This window comes from Meles meles, chromosome 8 (genome assembly GCF_922984935.1).
Source record: "Meles meles chromosome 8, mMelMel3.1 paternal haplotype, whole genome shotgun sequence".
NCBI lineage: Eukaryota > Metazoa > Chordata > Mammalia > Carnivora > Mustelidae > Meles > Meles meles.
In genome coordinates this window covers 2,772,156-2,791,652 of record NC_060073.1, presented here as the reverse complement: position 1 = coordinate 2,791,652, position 19,497 = coordinate 2,772,156, and the positions used below count along the sequence as shown (strand labels likewise).

The 19,497-nt window shown below is 61.1% G+C and overlaps 1 protein-coding gene across 1 annotated transcript in view; it reads right to left on the bottom strand.

The window, feature by feature from the left end:
• Window positions 1-19,497, bottom strand: part of SHANK2 (SH3 and multiple ankyrin repeat domains 2) — a 459,520-nt gene that overhangs the window by 301,724 nt on the left and 138,299 nt on the right. Inside the window, exons 11-12 of the mRNA XM_046014851.1 lie at window positions 8,913-8,979; window positions 8,384-8,554 (exon numbers count right to left, since the gene is read on the bottom strand). Of these exons, the coding sequence (XP_045870807.1) occupies window positions 8,384-8,554; window positions 8,913-8,979 (238 nt within the window). The remainder of the gene's footprint in view (window positions 1-8,383; window positions 8,555-8,912; window positions 8,980-19,497) is intronic.

Sequence of the window (19,497 nt, the reverse complement as noted above, 5' to 3'; positions counted from 1 at the left end):
TGGAGCACAGGGACACTGGTCTTCCTGGACAAAATGGCTCTGACAGAAAGACCACCACGGCAGCGGCCCCGGGCTTCTCCCCTTGGAAGGTCTGGGAACCATGGCGCAGACCCCGTGGGAGCGGGGCACGGAGCTTCTACAGGACGCATGGCGGGGCTGGGCGACTGGGCTTGGCAGTGTGGAGGTCGGTCTGGGCCGGGTGGGCAGAACCCACACCTGCCGGCAACGTCAGCCGAGGGCACTGGGGTGGAAGGCAGAACAGGCGTCCCCAGGGTCCTGCTCGAGGCGGTGGTGGCCCACCCACGGGAGGGCTTCCTCTGGGCTGGGTGCCGGTGGCCCAGCGCTGGGGCGCACGGGAGGGGAACTGCCTGCCCGCCCCCAATGTCCGGAGAACTGTCCTCCAACAGGGACGAGAGCAGGGGTGCTGGGGGACAGGCTTGTCTGATGCCTCGGGGGGACCCAGGCACGAGAGGTGGCTAGGAGAGGCACAGGGGCTCAGGACAGGATCACACAGAAAGGGTGGCTCTGTGACCAGGGGCCTCTGTCCAAACCCCAGCTCCTTGTCACTGCCCTCGGCCCCAGCATGGGACCCGTTCCAGGGCTCTGGAAACCTTGTTCTCCGCATCTGTGAACTGGGCACATTGTCAGTGTCCCCTTCCAGCAGGGCCATCTCTGTGGTCCCGTAACAGGCACAGAGCGCAGCCTGGGCATCGGCGGTCCCTGAAAGTGCATTAGCGGTTTTTGTCACCTGTTGCCTCCTCCTCCAGGAAGCCATCCAGACTCTCATCCAGACTCTACAGTCTGTTGGGATTTCGTGTCCCCTCATGGCGACTTCAGCCCCACCCCTGCCCTCTCACAGGCAGAGACCTTCTCCATTAGCAGGGAACTAGGACACAGAGTCCTGTCCCCGCCGACCCCGGGAGTCTTGCCTGGGCCTCCATCGGGAGCACAGTCTTGGCGGGAGGAGAATGGCACGGTGTGGCAAAAAGCCAAACCCAGACCAAGAGGCTAAGGGGTCAGGGAAGGGGGGAGGAGGCCACACAGGGCTTTGGGAAGCAGGACGGAGCGGCAAAGCCGGGGCTCTGGGGCACAGCTCCCCTCTTGGGGCCCGCACCAGGGGCAAAGCTGCGGATAGAAGGGTGGGCAGGTCAGGGGGAAGTCTGGGGACCCGGGGGAGGGGCAGGCCAGCAGGGACAGGCACCCCAGCCCACGGCAGAAGGGGCACCTCCCATGCAGCACGCCTCTGGAGGGGGAGCGCGCAGACATGGTAGAGGGCCCCGGTGGGCGTCAGAGGCGCACGGGTCAGAGCCGAGCCGTCGGAAACAACCCTCGGGGCCCGGAGCCCTTGTTTAGCGCCCCGCGAGAACCGGGGAGCACGGGAGGAGCCCGGCAGCGGGCACCTGGGGTCAGGGAGGAGCTTCCCGCTTAGGGCCAGGCACAGACCCGGTTCCTGCAGGATGGGGGGGTCCTCCCAGGGGTCTCCGGGGACTCGTCTATTCCGCCAGATGCTCACGCGGACGTAAGGCCTGTTCATAGGGTGCACCGGCTCCTCTGAGGGGCTCCCCCGTGCCGACACTCGGGGGGGGTTTCACACTCGCCGGGTTTGGTGGGAGTGTGGCCCCACCTGCGAGAGCAAGCACGCCTCGCGTGGTCTCCGCAACGGCACCCAGACGTCTCCCCACCTCAGGAAACCCACTCACGGGAGCACAGACCTCGGGGCCCCCCCCCGCCCCCCCCCCACTCTGCCTCGCGCCCTCCTGCAGGACGCCGGAGCGTCACGCCGATTTCTACAAGTGACACAGGCGTGTTAGTTTGCATCATCTACAAATGTCCCGCAATGAGACACGCCACTTGCTACCAGACGGGCTGACGTGGTCGGGAACCAGGGGACGAGGCTGTGCTGACACGGACAGCGATTTCTCAGCACCTCTGCGGCCGAGGGCCTGGGGCTCCCACCCTGCTGCTGGGGTGGATGGGGAGGGGCTCTGCCCTAGGGACCCAAGCTAGCCCCAGGCTGGGCGGTGAAGAACCAGGACAGGCTCAGGTTTGGGGAACAGTTCAACCCAAGGGACGGGCAGGTGGGAGGATCTGCGGGGACCTCTCGTGGGACACACTCTCCTGCAGCCACACCTGTCCACTGCATGGGGGACAGCACAGCCAGGGCCCCTGTGGGCAGCGACCACGGCAGGACCCCACCCCACGCCTGGCCTCCCGCAGGCACCATTCCGAGGCCCGCGGCATGCCTGAGCTGGCCAAGAACCTGCTGGGGCCGGGGGGGATGCAGGTGAGCCCCAGCACGGCCCACGGGCCACAAAGACAGCACACGGGGAAACACGCAGGCCACAGGACGTCAAGGCGTTGCACCCCTGCGGCACCTCTCCAGGACAAAGACCAGCGTCCTGGGCTCCAGGGGAACCCAGGCTGGACAGACCGGAGGCCAGTGCATGCCCACGTCCACGTCCCCGGACAGCGGTGCCAAAAGTTGGCCACAGGAAAAGCCCCATCCCAGCAGAACCCACAGGCAACTTGTGGCTGTCCCCAACAAGGTGTCCCCTTAGCACATGTCCCAGCCCGTCTGCTCCGTGTTGGGATCTGGGGATAACACTTCTCGCGGGAGGGGCGCGCCGCGGAGCGGGGCGGGGGTTCCCGTAGCGGCAAGCCCTGCAGGGCAGGAAGGGAGGGACGGCCCTCGGCCTGGAGCACGACCCACGCGGCCGCAGCTCTGGTGCCAGGAGGGAGTCCCGATGACACACGCCGCGCAGCTGCTCCCTCGGCCCCACGGAGGCCAGAGACACAGGAACAGAGTCAGCGTGGCGGGTGACGGCAGCCGGGAGCTCACGTCTGCTTAGGCCGCACTCTGCGGGGGCTTCACCGTGGCTCCCTGGCCCCCTGCGCACCTTGCTCTGGGGACCCTGACAACTGTGGGTTCGCCCCCCAGTTCTAGCTCACACAGCGGCCTGCCTTCCCGGAGAAGGCTCTCCCTGCAGCCCGTAACGGGGAGACGCGGCACGGCCGACCCCAGCCTACCCGATCTGGGGTTTTCCCCAGGACCTGCCGGCCCCACGGGCAAGCACAGAGGGCCCCTGTGTCTCCTTCACGGGAAGTGGCACATTGTACAGTCACGACGCTTCCTTCGAATCAGATCGGGTTATTTCACGGCAGGTGAGATCTGCCAAAGGGGCTCTTGTTATTATTTTTTTAAATAAAAGATCAGCCTGGGTTTTACATCCTGTCTCACAACACCCCCCAACTAATGTTACATTCAGAAATCTGTTTGAAAACACCCCCCCCCCCGGCCGCCCATCGCCTATACATGTCAGCGGTGCAAGCACGGGCACGCGGTCTGGAAACCTAGCAACGGTAACCAAGTCGTCCTGCGGCGGCTCGCAGACACCCAGACGCGCACACCAGCTCAATGCGCCTGCTCTCGAAAAACAGAACCCCCTCGCTTCTCTCTCCGTAGCTGCGGAAGGACAAGACGAATGAAAACAAACCTTGTTCAGAAGAAGAGGAACAACCCATGCCATTCAGCGCACCAGACAGAGCCTCGCCCCGCAAAGCCGGACAGAACACAAAATCACCAACACTGGGAAAGAGAGGTTGTCCCAGTGCAAAGCTTCTCAGCTGCCACACGCTTCATGCTGGCATGACCGGTTCGGACACCAGCTCCCCAGCTCCCCGGCAGCCTTGCCGCGGGGGCCACCGACCCACAGAAGCCATCGCGCACGCCGCGCTGGCCAAGCCTGGAAGACCCCGGTGGGCTGGCGGGCTCCATGGCAGGGATTAACTTTGTAGCTTGCGGTGGCTGGGAAACCCTCACTTTCTTGGCGCCGGCAAATAAAACCACCAAATGGCGGTCGCATTCATTTTTTTAAAAGAGGAAGGGAGTTCGGAAAGAAAGGAAAAATGAAAGAGCCACAGCCATCCGCTGAGAGCAGCGGCACGCCGGCCGGGCCGTGAGCAGAAGGTTTCCCGACAAGAGGCCATCTCCCCTTTAAAGGGACAGACTTGCTCCCACAGGCATTCTGGATCCATTTCCGGATGCTACCGACCTCGGAGGGCCCGTTGGTCACTGCACTGCTTTTCAACCTGTTTCCGGTCTTCCCCGAAAGCCGCATCGGAGTGTCCCAAGTGCCCTGCTACCTTGGTGGCATCCGGAAAACAAAGGACCTCCCGCTCTCGGTCCGGGGCAACATGATGGTTTAAAGGGGCTTTTTGAGGAAGGCCTCGCCGACCAGGCAAGTCAGGAAAACATTCGGTGCTGCAGTTTGCTTTCTCCGTGGCATCGAAAGCGACCCTAGACCCTCCCCTCCCACCCTGACCCCAGCTTGGAATTCGGGGGTCCTCCCACCGTATTTCCCTTCTGACAAGCAGCCCAACGCGGAGCACACACAGGGGAGGCTTACCCTCATCTCCTCCGTCCGGAGTCCTGACCCGTGTGGCTGTTGCTCCTAAGTGGTGTCCCAGCCCCACGAAATGTCTGAGCAACAAAACTCTGCACGTTAGTGTCGCCGGCGGTCCTGACCCGGAGGTGAGGGCCACCGGCCTCAAGTTTAGGACACATGTCCCCGTCGTTCAGTGTTTCTCTCACACCGCAGGGTAGCTTATAAATCAAGATTTCGTGCAGATCACAAAGGGGAAACAGCCCCGTCCTGTTCTCTCCAGCGCCCCCGCCACGTTTCTGGAGGCGGCCAGGAACAAACAAGGGGCACGTGGGGACAGGCTGAAGCCCTCAGGCGTGGGACACCTGCCACCGCAGAGACCAGGAGCAGACAGAAGGGTGGACTTGACCTGGACAAACTGACGGCACCCTCACAGGTCTTGAGGATGGGGTCGGGGAGCCGAGCCACGGAAGCTGGAACCGGAGACCACGTGGCCACGGGGCCTCACCAACAGCACAGCAGGGACCCCCAGCGCAGCTCTAAAACGACCCGGTGAAAGGACGGAGAACACTGCCCCGGGCAAGCCGCTGCCCATGCCTCCTCTGCCCGTGCCCCGCGGGCTCTGCCATGCATGGGCGGGAGCAAACACGCGGGCAAACACACCCAGTCCAGGGGCTCGTGGGCCCGTACCATACGCTCTGCTCCCAGACACCTGTGACCAGCTGCCGGGAAAGCAGGTTTTTATTTCAAGAAGAGACGCGGAGGAGAGGAGCTTGGAACGGGGACACAGGCCGTGTGGGGCCATCCACTCAACAGGCACTAACTGAAGCCCTACTACGTGCCGGCACCGCGGGGAAGGCCGACGCCACCCGACTTGCCGAGGACACAGCCTCAAGAGATGGCCATGTGGCCACGTGAGTGCCCTTGACGGTGGCTGATGTGATCCCAAAGACACGTCTTCATCCTAATCCCTGGATCGATCTGAGGATCCCAAGTCGAGAGCATCCTGGATTTAGGGCAGGCTCTTGAGGCTAGGGTAGCCCGGTGCCTTCTCTGAGAAAGGAGAGGGGGTCTGAGACGCAGACAGCGGGCCACGTGCAGCCGCCCCAGGACAGGAGCCACGCCGGCAAGGCCAGGCTACCACCAGAGCCGGCGGGAGGCAAGACCCTGCCGACACCTCGTCTGCATGTCTGGCCTCTGGAGCGGAGGCAGAACACACCTTGTTTCCGTGCCACCCAGCGGGGGCGGCATCACCTGACGGTGGCCGCAGGACACTAGCGTGTGGTCCATCCTCACGCTCCGCATCAGCCTGCTGGGGATGAGGGGTCCTGGGACGCGGAGGTGGGGCGGTGCTTGGATGCCCAGCCTCAGCAGGCTGCAGGGATATGAGACGGTGCCCGCAGAGGCCACCCTGGGTCCCGGGGTCGGGTTCCCTGAGGGGAGACTCTGGACCTCTGCCCTCCGCAAGGCTGGGCACGTGCAGCTGGGCGCCGGGGAACCCAGAAGCTTTTGACTGATGACTTGTCGGGAACAGGAATGGGTGGTCCTAAGCTCTGTCCTGGGGACTGGCTGCCAGCAGCCTGGAAGACGCACTGGGGGCCAGGACACGGAGAAGCGGGCGGATGCAACAGTCCCAGGGGGAAGTGCGGGAAGAGTCTGCTCTTCTGAAGTCACGCGCCTTCTCCCACGAGGAGGCCACTGGCTGGAAGCCTGTCCCGCTCTGGAAGGGGCCACGGGGTCTGTAGGGGACGTTTGCTTGGGAACCCGGGGTGGGGAAGCAAGGAGGGCACTGGGCCGCGGGTCCGCACCTCCTAACGGGCCAGCCTCGGACGGACCAAGGTCTCTCCATCCCCAGACTGGCACAGGGAGAAGGTGCCCGATGGAGGCGTCGTGGGAAGAAGTGACCGAGGGGTGACAGGGGTGGCATCTCGGGGACCGGCTGGTTCAGGCACCGCAGGGACGTTCCCAGGAGGTTCGAGCACAGCATGTGAGACCGCAGAGGGAAAAGGATGCCCTCCTGCAGCAAGAAGCAGATGGCTTTCTTCGGGACGCAGGATGTCCCCAGCCGGGAAGGCACCGGGGCCCCTCTCGGGTCTCAGAACCTGGCCTCCCCCAGGGTGACCTTGTGGAGGTCACGCGCAACCCCACATGCCCTCCGCCCCTCCTGCTCTGGGTCCCTGCCCCCGAGAGCTGCTACCCGAGCTATCCCCAGAATCCTGGGGCTCAGGAGCTCTGACAGTGGACAGACCAAGGTGTCAGGGCCGACTGCGGACGTTGAGGAGGGGTCAGGACATGGGGAGGAAACCATCAGGTCCTCAGGTGGGCGCTTGTTCTGGGCGGTAGGTGAGGACGGGGGCCTGCAGAAGCTCCGCCTAAAACAGGACGTCCGCATACCCCGAGCTGCAAGCCTTCCCGGGTACGTCCCTTCCGCACGGCACAGGGCGCTGTCCCTCCTAGACCCCAGCACACACGGCATCTACCCTCCCGCACGGGATCCGCCCTCCCCCATGGGATCCGCCGTCCCCCGTGGGACCCTCCCCTCCCCCATGGGACCCTCTCCACCCATGGGACCCTCCCCTCCCACACGGGATCCGGCCACCAGCAGGGCATGAGGTTCTGTCCTTCCCAGACCCCCCCCACAGCATCTGCTCCCTCCAGGAGCAAGGGCAGTCCCAGGGCAGAGGGTCAGTGAACACAGGGCTGAATCTGGGCTTGAGGACGGATGGCCGGGTTCCAGGAATCGGTGCGTGAGGGTGTCTGTGTGCACATTCGTGTGTTCTGGGGCCAGTCTGCTGGGTCAGCGAGACCCTTGGTCAGGAGACTCAGAGGACATGAGCCTCCTTCTTTCCCTCCCTGGAGGTCCTGAAGGGATCCTCCAAAGCACACACCTCTTTGGGCCACACACCAGGAAGGCCTGCAAGGCAGGTCGAGGGGCGCCCAGTCCTGCCTCGGTGGACTGTAGAAGCTGGTCCCGCATCTTCACGGGCCCACAAGGTGGTCTTGGGAAGGTACAGACCTCAGTCCTGGCCCCATGAGACAGGGAAGCCGCGCTGTGGCCAGTGCCCCCATGACTCAGGAGGGGCTGCCCTTTCTAGTTAAAGTCACGGGTCCGAACGGCTGAGCAGCGATTAAAACGTGTTCACTAGACCAACAGGTACTCCGTTTGTGATGAGAGAGAAAAAAACCCTCAGTCGGTCCAGAGCTGCCCGCATCCCATACAGGAAAGCTCAGGGTACCTCAGACCAGACGAGACAGTCAGCAATCTCCCTCCACTTTGTATGATCGGCTCGGTCTCTCTGGCCACCTCCCCACGCCCCCTTCCACCGTGCAGCCCCATCGAGGCCCGTGCTCGGAGCAGCAAGGAGGGCAGCCCTGGGCTCGCTACCACCCCAGACCGCTCGGCTCCGGAAGCTGGCAGGGCCCCCCGAAATCCCTGTGGTGGCAGCGTGAGGCCCGCAAACGCTCCCTGCCCCTCCCGGGCCACAGGGGCAGTAGCTGAGACTCTCAGACCTCAAGCCGACCCCACTGCACCGCGCTGGCCTCTTGTGGTAGGAACATGGCAGGAAGGGAGCTGCGGGCACCGTGCAGGCTTGGCCCTGTCCCTACAGGGCATGGCAGGCATGACATCGTCAGTCTTTACGATGTGCTCGCAGAGCAGCTGGTGTGGCCAGGGTGGAGGCCCGGGTCTCAGGGCGACGCCGCGGTTTGCCCTGGCTCACGGAAGGGACCGTGTCGGCATCGGGCGGGCGGTCGGGAGGCCCGGGTGCCCCGCTCGGGGTGCTGGAGGACGCAAGCGAAGCATCTGGTTCCACACCCTCGTGCGGGTCTCAGACTCCGGGTGGGAACCAGCCACACACCGAACACGGCAAAGACTCGACAGCCAGACACGTGGTCGCCCTCGCCGCCAGCAACCAACACGGGGTGAGGGGCACAGGCATAAGACACAGATGCCATCGGCCGCCTCTCCGATGGGCGGATTGGCGCCGAGTCCGCAAGCTCACCGCTGCTGGTCCACTGGGACTGCTCCCCGCTGCTGGTCCTGTGCCAGCCCGGCGCCGGCGGAAAGAGGCCGGCGGGCTCTTCGGAGATGCAGGGCTGCGCCCAGCCGCCGGGCGGGCGACGGGGCAGAGGCGGAGCCCCAGACACAGCCCTCCTGGTTGGCACAAGGGGTACTAGAAAGGGGAAGGGTCATGAGCACCACCGCGGAGCAGAGGAATGGCTCAGAGATGGGGGTGTCTCCGCTGCGCCTCGTCTAGCTCCCGTCTCTTAGCTTACGTGGGACAGAACCTTCCAGCCAACCCACGGACACAAGCCGCAGATTCGTCTCACTGAGCAGGTGCACGGGAGTGCCCTGCGTGGGCCTCGTGCTGTGAGTGACGGCTACGTGAGAACGGACACGGCCAAGTGGCCAGGGCCACGCTCTCGGTCGGGTTTTGCTAACCGCGGACCCCGAGCCAGCCGCGTGAGGATGACGGAAGGCGGGGAGCCTCTCCCTTCCAGGCGGAGACCGTCCTGCCCAAGCCCACTCACCGATGTCGGTCTCCTTGTGGTTCTTGATGTACTCCGCCAGCTCGAAGTTGCCCGCGATGATCGCCACCTGCAAGAGAGGACGTGGTGTTCACACGTCAGGGGCAGAGACAGGCCCTTCGCGCATCCCCACCACTGATGGCCTCGCCGCACGTGCACACACACAGCCCCCGCCCCCCGGTTTTAAAGCAGGAGGCGTCTGTCTCCCTCCAGTTGTATTCAGCTCTAACAGACACACAACCCATGGGAGTTTAAGGGGCTCGACAGAACAACGACTCAACATACGCAGATGGTGGGAAGATCACCATGAGGTCAGTCAGCATCTGTCACCTCAGATGGTAACAAAAATCTTCTTTCCCCATGATGAGAGCTTTTAGGATCTCCCCTCGTGGCAACTTGCCAGCGCACCGTACGGCAGGGACCGGGCCCAATGCCACGCCTCCACGACCGGTTCCCCATCTGCCTCGGCTCCCCGACCCTGGGAACCACGAGTCTGACCTCTCTTCCTGTGGGTTTGGGCTTCTAGATTCCACATGTGGGTGAGATCACACGGCTTTTCTCCCTGTGTGACTTCCTCTGCTTAGTTAGATGTCCTCCGGCCCCCCGCCTCCGTGGCCACAAATGGGATCAATCACGACTCTTAAAACTGCAGCCCCAGCACCCATGGGCCCCCAGACCCTCAGAGTCAAGCACCACGCTCGCCCCCCAGAGCTCCTGGCCGTGTCACGAGATGAGGCTCTTGTCCCGGGAGAACCCACAGGAGAGCGTGCCTCGGCCCAGAAGGCCCCGCAGGGACCACCAGCACAGCCGCGGGGTGCTCGGCGAGCTGGTGCCTAGAGCTCCCCTGCTGCGTGTCCTGTGTTCCCATCAGGCACAGCAAGGGAAAGTGACACCTCCCCGCAGGGCCATCAGGCCCAGAAAGTGCGTGAAGCTCTTCACCAGACTTCGGTTGGGCAGGAAAAATTCCAGCCTGCCTGTGTGCAGAACACCAGGATCGACGCCTACAGGGGACAGTCCCAGTGCAGGCTCTACAGATCAGCGGGCTCAAGCGAAAAGGCCGGCCAGGAGGTCCCCGGGAAGACCTGGGTCAGAACCCAGGTGGGCAGGGCTGCCGGCAACCCCCACAGGAGGCCTGGGGCTCAGAGGCGACGGTCCACACCCCCAGGGGCAGCCCGCCCCCAGCATCTGCAGAGACAGACATAGGGCTGGAAGCTTCAGGGAGGACGATGCTGTTCCAGGGACCGCCCATCTGGGACTCGGCTTCCGAGCGTGGACCGAGGACAAGGATAGGGACAGAGGGGTGGAGCCCAGGTGGGAGGTCCACACGGCGCCCTGAGGAGCTGGGGGCCAAGCCTGCTAGCTCTGAGGGGTGCAGACAGAAGGGTTTGCCGGGCAACATGGAGCCTATGACCCAGTGTTACTTAGGTGACAGCTGGGCACGCTCATCCCGTGGGTTCCAGCCCAACCCTCAGAGGCACACTGCCGTCACGCCCGTCAGCGGGCCTGGCTTCGGCAACCAGAGAGGAGTAAGAGCTGGCGGGACGTGGGACCACGGCAGGCCGAGGGTGGGTGTCAGGAGCGTCTGCTGGCATAGCCGCGGTGGGAGAAGGTTCCGAGCGCCTCAGGACAGAGCTACCATCCTGTCCGGGAGTCCACTTCCGGCTCTAGACCCAGAGGGCCTGAAAGCAGGTACGATGGTTAATTTTAGGTGTCATCTGAATGGAGCCACAAGGACCCACACATCTGCCCCCCAAACTACTTGGGGGTGTCTGTGAGGGTGTTTCTGCATGATCCATGGACTCTCGGTCATGCAGCTCGGGTGGGCCTCATCTAATCAGTCGAAGCCTGCATGGTCCAAAGAAGCTGATTGGGAGGGACAACTCCTGCCTTCCCGCTGGGCCGGCACAGAAAGGTCTTCCGACCTCTAGACCTCGGGTCTGCTGGCTCCCAGACCGAGAGCTACACCGCCACTGTCTGGGGGTTCAACGTCTAGAAGTTTGTGATCTAATCGGTAGGAAAAGTCAGACGACGACGATCCAGCTGGTCTTCCTCCATCTGCGTTGCTGACCCCTGCCGTGGAAACCCCAGCCGGTGAACACCCTCCTGGCTCCGTGCGGGGGACCACGACCCTCCCCTTCCCGCCCCAACCCCTCCTATGCAGAAGAATCTTCCGCACAGCATTACGCAGCCCAATGTGTATAAAATATTTACGGCTGTCAAGGCGAGAAAAAGCCATTAAAAAAACATCTGAGAGAGGCATAAAAGTTCAGCGTTGCACACAAAAGAACGGGAGGTAATTATTTCACATCGACCGAATGCATCCTCCCCCTCCCAGATGGATTTGCCAATAAAATGCAAATTTCTCCTCTGAAATAGCTCCGGCTTTGAAGGACACTATTTGCTCCCGGAAATCTTGATAAAGAGCAAACAGTTTTTCTGTGTTTGCAGAGAGCCAGCCTTCAAGAGAGCAGCTTGAGTCAGGACCGTCAGGTGGAGAGGCGATGAGCACGCCGGGGTGGGGAGAGGCTTCTCCACGCCCCTCAGTCCCGCTCGCCCGGGGCGGAGACTCCGTCACAGGGATGAGGGACACTGGGAGGCTGGCTTCTACCATGGGGTAATAAAAATGCCCATCGCGCTCGAGCTCACAGCCGGGACGGCGCCCGGCTCGGCACCCAGGCTCCCCAGGCACCGAGACACAGCATCTGATAGCGTCCTCGTGGCACAGCTGTGTAGCGCCGCCGTGATTCCTGCCTCCCAGACGAGGTGGCGGGCGGTAAGAGCTCAAGGGCGTTGCATTTCTACCTTACGTGCAGGCAGGCCCCAAACCTTGGAACCCAAAGCCTCGGGGCTCGCAGCCAGGTGCCACATGTGGCCTCCCGTGGCTCTGACCACAGGCAATCTCTGGCACCCCGGTGCAGGCACAGCCCCATTGCTTGCAGAGGCGTGTGAGGGAGAGTAATAATGAGATGCGATTTGGAAGCAGCAATTCAGCACCATCTCCTGCAGGACAGCGACCGGAGAGGGCCCACCCCCCTGCACACTCCTGCAGGAGCGACTCAGGTCAGCACACACCGCTGATGGGGCAGCGTGGACTGTATGAGTGTATGGTCTCGGGGTCCCCGAGGCTGGAAGTCAGCAGGGCAGCCCCCACCCCGAGGCCTCTGTCCTCGTGTGCGGATGGCCATGCTCTCCCTGTGTCCCCACAGGGTCGTCCCTCAGTGCGTGTCTGTGTCCTGATTCCCTCTTCTCGTAAGCACCCCGGTCACCCCGGGTCAGGGCCACCCCAGGAACCCGATTTCACCTTAATCAGCTCTTTGAAGCCGCATCTCCAGACGCAGACCCATCGTGAGGTACGGGGGTCAGAGCTCCAACACAGGGATTCCGGGGACACAGCTCAGCCCAGGAGACCTTGAGCAGAGAGAGTGTCTCTGCCTTCCTCATGGACATGTGCCATCTTCCAGCAAACATCCAGATGTGCACGAGGACTCGAGAACCTGTCCTGCCCACATGGCCTGGCTACCGAGCTTAAGCAGTGAGGACCGGGGGCCTCGGGTACGTAATCGTCAGGGATGGGGCTGCGGGGGCAGGAACGGCTTCCTGAGTCTTGTTCACACACAGAACCTTCATCTCCTCCACCCCCAAGATTTCGTTATGAACATTCGCAAGCACGCCCCTGAAACCGAAAGGCCAGAGCAACCTTGACCTTGATTGCACGTCGTTCCCGTGCCGCCTGGGGCGGTGTGCGGCCGTGCACCTGCTCCTACTAGACCCTCGCGCCGCTTTCCTGAGTATCAGCATCCAGAGGAAAGAAGGACTTGCTCCCACACGCCAGGACAAGGCCAGAGCCGCGTTTGTCCCCACACAGCCTCTCGTCCCCTCCCCAGGTGCCTCTCCTGCCCTCCGAGTTGTTGCACTGTTTTGTCTAAGTGACAGGACGTACGGTGACATGCACAGACCAGACATTCTCCGGCTTATGAGCGTGTAGTCTACACCCATGCTGCATCACTCCAACCGGCCACCGGAGCCTCGCCCCCGCCCCTGCTGGACAGTGTCCTCCTGCCCTCCTCCCAGCCTTGAGAAGGCCCAGGCTCCTCTCGCCGTAAACTCTTGGTGTGTGTTTGTGCACTGTCCTGCCTGGAATCACAAGCTACGTGCACAGCAGGGCCCGGCATGTCTTGCTCAGGGCTGTGCTCTGCCGGTCGTCCGCACCCCTGCAGGGCCCAGAGCTTCCTTGTCTCTACAGTTGAGGACGATCTGCTGCTCGGACGTGCCTCACGGACGCATCTGCTCACCGGGACCTTGTGCTGTGGGGCATGCAGCTGCCGTGAACACTCCCCCACGTGTACTCTGCCTTCTCTTGGCCACTCCTGCCGTGTGCGGTGGCTGGGCAACGCGGAGTGCGGGACTCACTGTCTGAGAAACTGACTTCCTTGCAGATGGGGGCCGTGGTGCGCTCCCGCCGGTCACGAGCCGGGGTCTGGGAGCTCCGTGTCCCCACCCACGCTTCTTAATTCCGGGATGTGCGTGAAACGGGCAGGTTTTGTTTTTTTTTTTAAAGATTTTATTTATTTATTTTAGCGAGAAAGAGAGCAGGGGCAGAGGGAGAGAATCTTAAGCAAACTCTCAGCAGAGCAGAGCCCAATGGGGCTCGATCCCATGACCCTGAGATCGCGACCTGAGCCAAAATTAAGAGTTAGATGCCTAACTGACCGAGCCACAGGTGCCCCAAAATGGGCTTTTTTTTTTTTTTTTTAAGATTTTATTTACTTGAGAGGGAAAGAGAACGAGTGGGGAGACGAGGAGCAGGCTCGTCGCTGAGCAGGGATCCCGCTGATCCTGGGATCCTGGGATTGTGACCTGAGCCAAAGGCAGACACCCAACCAACTGAGCCCCCCAGGTGCCCCCAAAAGTGGGCAGTTTTAAGTTACATTTGCCCCCAGACACACTTTTCTTTAACCCCATCATTGCTCTGTATAAAATATCATCAACTCTCAGTTTTCCCAGAAGTCTGAAAGAGCAAAGATTGCAAGACACGGACCCTCCGGGGCAGCTTCCGCAGGACACGAGAAGACAGCATCTACCCAGAAGCACCACGTCGTACCCCGAAAGAGCTGGCACGAGAACGGCGGTGGCGGTGATCGGGCTGGGAAGGAGGCCCCGGCAGCTCCAGGCGCACCCCACGCCCACAACACCCAGAACACGTCGCCGTACTCAGAGATGTGAAGACAACGTAGTAAATTGAATGACGTGTGTGAGCACTTGTGTGGGGCCATGAAACCGGGAGCCGGCTGGGTGTTCCTACAGAACGTTCTTGGATGAGCTTCCACAAGAAACCAAATCGTACGGTCATTAAAATTGCTGGGGAACGATTTCTGAGCGACACGCAGGAGTCGTCTCGTCAAAAGCAAGGTCCCCCTGCAGACCCAATCTCATGGGGCTCCCGGCCACCCAGCATCGCCTCCCAGCGCGGGGATGAGCCACAAACCCGCCTGAGCCCAGTGCGGACACCGCCCACGGCCTCTGCTTCTCTCTGGGAGGACAAAGGAAGAGAAAATGCAGAACCCTCTCTCCTCCTCCCCTCCTGTCCTAGCACCAACCTCCTACTGTGCTTATAAACAAATTCAGGCTAGGTCGTGTCCTTTAGAAGAAAAAAGACAACCAGCTTGTAATTAAGCCCAGTGTTGCAGAAGAAATTTATTATATAAAGAGAATTTTCTTCCTTCTCTTTCCTTTATGCACATTAAATCACAGACCCTATTGTGGGAACGGCGACCGCTCAGGAAACACGCTGAACACCCAGCGGGTTCCAGCTGCGAAAATGGCGGGGAGGTATGTGAATTAAATTCGACACAATGAAATAACATAAAATTGCATTTTAATACCTTGAGAAATAAAAAAAAAAAAATCCAAAGACATTTACTTTCTTAGGAAAAACCCAGGGAGAGGGACTTCGGCTCTCTGTATAGGCCTTGGCACCAAGAGGGGCCCCTTAAAAACCAAGAAGGGTTTTTAAGATCCTGGTACATAATTCAAAACCACTAAAACTCTAAGCCAAGAGCTCAGAGTTCCCTCTTTGGGGTCTGAGGGCTGAAAGAGAGCATCTGGCACTTAGATACCAGCTACAAAACCTGCCCCAGACCCCACGCTGAGCAGAACGGGCAGCGGAACCTCTAGTCCCGGGAAAGGGGAGTTTTCCACGCGGGACCCCGGCCCAGCCGCCGCATCTGTGTTCCGACCGAGCGGCTCCCTTCCCTCCCTTCCTGCAGATGCGGCTCCGTGTAACTACAATCCCTCGACGGCTCAGGGGACGCTGACGGTGCTCCACCAGGGAGAACAGCTTCCGTCATGATGCGGTCGTGAGGGCAACCACTGCTCTAAATTAATCCACGCTTTGATTTCATGCGTTTACCCTGGCACAGCCCGCAGAGGGTGGGGAGCCCTGACCGTGGAGGGTTTATGCTGGGGGCCGTGAGACCTCCGAGGAAGTGACCGCACGTGATTGGAAGCCCCCTTTTCCAGGACCCTGAGAAGGCGCAGGTGCATGTCGGACGGCAGCCCTGGGTTGGGGGTCAGGGGGCTCGCTGGGAGCCACAGGAACCAGGCTCCCTGCTTCTGCTCAGACTCTGCCTCCCACTGCCCGCTGCTTTTCTCCTTTGTCACCTGGAGGAAGAGCAGCTCTTGGGCTTGGAGGGCCTGGCGCTCCCCACGCCCAGGGGCCAGGGCAACACCAGCCCCGTGAGCCTGCCAGTCCGGGCACAGCCGAGGGAAGGGCTCCAGAGAAGCCCTCAGAGGAGGACTGAGAACTCCAAGCTGGCAGACAGAGGCCCTTCAGAGAAACCGACACTTTGGAAGCACGTGTGAGATGCCGAGTCCACCGAGAGTGAGACAACTACCTCATTCCACGCTTCTGACTGTGACCCTGAGAAACCTTCTGGGCAATGGCAAGGTTCACTCTGGGAAAGCCCTCTCTGTTGCAAGGCTGCATTTCGGCTTCTGTCACCCCACCCCGGTCTCGGCAGTGCCCTCGAGGGTTAAACGGACCGTGATCGGCGACCGGCTTGCGGTCATTAGCTTTCAGAGGACTTCTGGGTATCGCATGCTTGCATGACAAGTCTGTCCTTGGTCCTGATATTAGAGATCAACACACCAATGTCTTCTTTTCAGCCCGGAATGTGGTCCCTCGGAGACGCCCACGGCCCCCAGGACTGTCGTCTCGGCTCTGAGTGGTGGCTGTTCTGAGACCTGCCCAGCATGCGCTAGAACACGGTACGCACCCCCAGGATCCCTTAGCAACTGTGCCCTGGTGCCGAGCATTTTAATTCCCCCGGTTAGGATTCACGGGGCCGTCTGTGGACAGATAATGAGAGAAAATCATCCCCAAATAACTGTGCTCAGCAGAGCCTGGCTGCGTCCCACTTACAGGATGGCCCTCAGCCCTGCCAGGACACCCCCTGGGACCCCGCATGGGGGACAAAGAGAGAATGCACAGGGAGATGCCCCCCTCCCCAGGCAGGCTGTCCTCTTGGGGAAGGAGACAGGGGTGTGGCCCCAGAAAGGAAGATGCATCTTTCGGTTATAAAATCAAGGTCATGCTTTGTGGCCATCTGGGCTCTTGGACTGAAATACAATTAAGTAAACACTGATTTCTACAAGTGCACTCCATTGACACACATGGCCCTGCAGACACCTGAGTGTGTGTCTGTGTGTTTCGTGGGCCTCACTGCCCCTCTGTCCCCCAGGCAGTGCCGCCCTCTCCCCTGCACCCGGGGGGCCCCCCGTTCTCTGCAGCAGAGGGTCAAAGAGAGAGCAACACTGCCCGCGTCTTCTGTCCGAGTTGGCCCGAAGCCACAGTGAGCGAGGTCAGGGGCCTCCGGGAGCCCTGCAGGTGAGGGCAGGTGAGCCCATGGGCAGCTGTTGCACCTTGGGCAGCAGGAAGACCAGAGCTAGGCAAACCTGGGGGCTGGTACTCAGGGGTGCTGCTCGGGGTCAGGTCAGGGGGCGCGGAAACAACCCAGAAAGGGCAGTGGGAGCCTGAGCCGAGGAACCCTGCTGGCCCATCACGTGGTCAGAGTGGACAGAGGAAGAAAATCCCCGGTGCTTCCGGAATGCAAAGCTGGCAGAGACCAGGACTGCTAAATCCTGCCTCAGCTGCTCACGCACAGGCGCGCGCGTGCACACACACACACGCACACACACGCACACGCACACACCCTGCTGCTCGGCCCCGCCCAGGCCAGCATTTCCGAGGCGGCACGGCAGGCCACAGACACAACCCACGGAATTCTAAGCGGCTGATGCCACCGTGACCTGACACGGCTCACGGTCCCCCACGCTTCCTGTGACGGCCACGCCGTCAGGCAGCTCCTGCCGTGGGAATAGCGGTGCCGCCGTGCTGCCCTCCAAGCCCAGCCGGGCGCCGGCTCAGGGACAGCAGAGGGGGCGAGGTATGCAGGACACACGGGGAGGGGGGCCCGCCGAGCAGGGGCGCGTACGGCCACACACTGGCTCCCTCAGCAACAGACGTTCCGTGTCCACAGGGAAAGCTCACGGCCCCTGGCGGGCCCGAGGCCGCGGGCGGGAGCGGCGTGCGAGCCTGGGGCAGCCACGCTCCGGATGTCCGGTCTGAGTTACTTTGGGTCTCTTTGCTTCATTTTTGTTAGGAAACAGGAACTGGGAAACTGAGGGGAGGGCGGTGGCCGAGAAAGGCTGCCACGCGTCTGCGTCCAGGGCGAGGGAGCAGGCCACCTCTCCGTCCCGCACAGTCTCCGCTGACCCTGTGCTGCCAATGACACGGGTGCTCGGGTGGCCCCAGGCGTCAGAAAGCAGCCCGGGAGCGTCTCCAAGCAGCAGGTGTTGGGCACCGTCTCAGTGTCAACGAGGAGAGAGAGGCAGTTGCTGACAACACAGGCTCCCACCCACCCGCAGGGACAAGGGCCGAGTCAACACAGCTTCAGCCCCTGCTGGGGGGCGGGGGGGCTCCAGGCCAGAAGGGCGCCAGCACCTCGCCTCCCCGCAGGGGCCCCCAAACCGGCTCTGGGGACGAGCGTCAGACGCTGCTCCTAATATGCGCCCTGCCCTGTGCCGAGGGGCCGGTGCCACGGAGACCGTCGCGCCCTGAGTCATAAGGCCACAGCCCACGTCTCGTGCAAGCCACGGGCAGACCGGGCGGCTCCGCCAGCTCAGGAGGGAGCCACGAAGACGTGCAGAGGTCTATGTGGGTGTTGCTAAACGTGTCCATTGGAACAGCCGCCCAGCGCTCCGTGCCTGATGGAGTGCGATGCCACAGAGACGGCCACGTGGCCAAGCTCCACGTGCACCCACGCTGGGCGGCTTCGGCTCTGCACCTTCCCATTTCTGAGCCTCGGCATCCTCACGGCAGCCGCGCTCACAGACCCTTCCTCACGGGGGACCTGGCAGTACAGCGAGTCGTGTGTGTGGAGTCGTTACAGCCCTCGAGGGATGGAGGGCAGGTCTAGGAGGAAAGTGGGTGTTTTGAGAAGGACTTTCTCTATAAACAGGGGGAAAGCATGTTTAAAAACATTAGTACCTCCGGGGAGGAAAGAGGAGACTAAGGGGGCGCCTGGGTGGGTTGGTCGGTTCAGCATCTGACTCCTGGTGTTGGTTCAGGTCATGGGGTCGAGCCTGCATCGGGATCCACACCCAGCGGGGAGTCTGCTTGGTCTCTCTCTCTTCCTCTGCCCCTCCCCTGGCTCACTCACATGCTCTCTCTCTCTCTCAAAACAAAAAACAAAAACCCTTTAAAAGAAAAAAAAAAAAAGAAAGAAGAGACTAGGAAGGAGAGGGAGAAATGGTGACTTCTTCCTGCTTCCCTTGTTTTACAGATTTGCCTCTAGAATGACACAGATCTTTTATATATCCATAAATATGTTAAAAATGTTAACGTTAAAAATGGAAATAACATTAAACTGAACATAGACGCACACAGAGCTAATGGCATAGAGAAAAGTGATTCCAAATGACCTTCAGGCACAGACTTCACTGCACGTCCCGAAGGGATCTGCTCCAATGACAAACGCCACTCCATCGTCTGAGCGCTGCTGGTGGAGGGGTTGGCACAATTACAGGAGGATTTCGCACGCGTGTGAGGGAATAAGCCAGGAGAACCGCAGCACGGCTGACGGAAACCGGAGGGTTCAGCATGTTTGGAAGGAGATACAGATGCAGGGTCAAGGGTGGGCAGAAACCTTGTCCTGAAAGAGTCCAGGCGACACCCAGATGACTTACAGTGCACGTTATCTTTAAAATAAGCCTCCTTCTGCTTAGAACATGGATCTCAAACACTACTTGGTACTGAAGGGAATGAGGCTTCTCTGGAAAATGGTGGCTTCCAAGTCTGAGCAAGAAATTTGCTCCAGGAGCATGCAAACTCTCGTCATGCCAGAAAATATGGAAGAAATCATGACGATGAGGCCATGCTCAAAAGGCCTATTAGGAGATGATCTGAAAAAGCCTCCACTGAGGGCAGATAGGTGTGAGGAAGTGGCTAGAGCTTGTGTCCCTAAGAACAGAGTAGGATGAACAAAGACGACGCAACAGGCACCTCTGTTGGGCTTAGCTGCTACTAAGA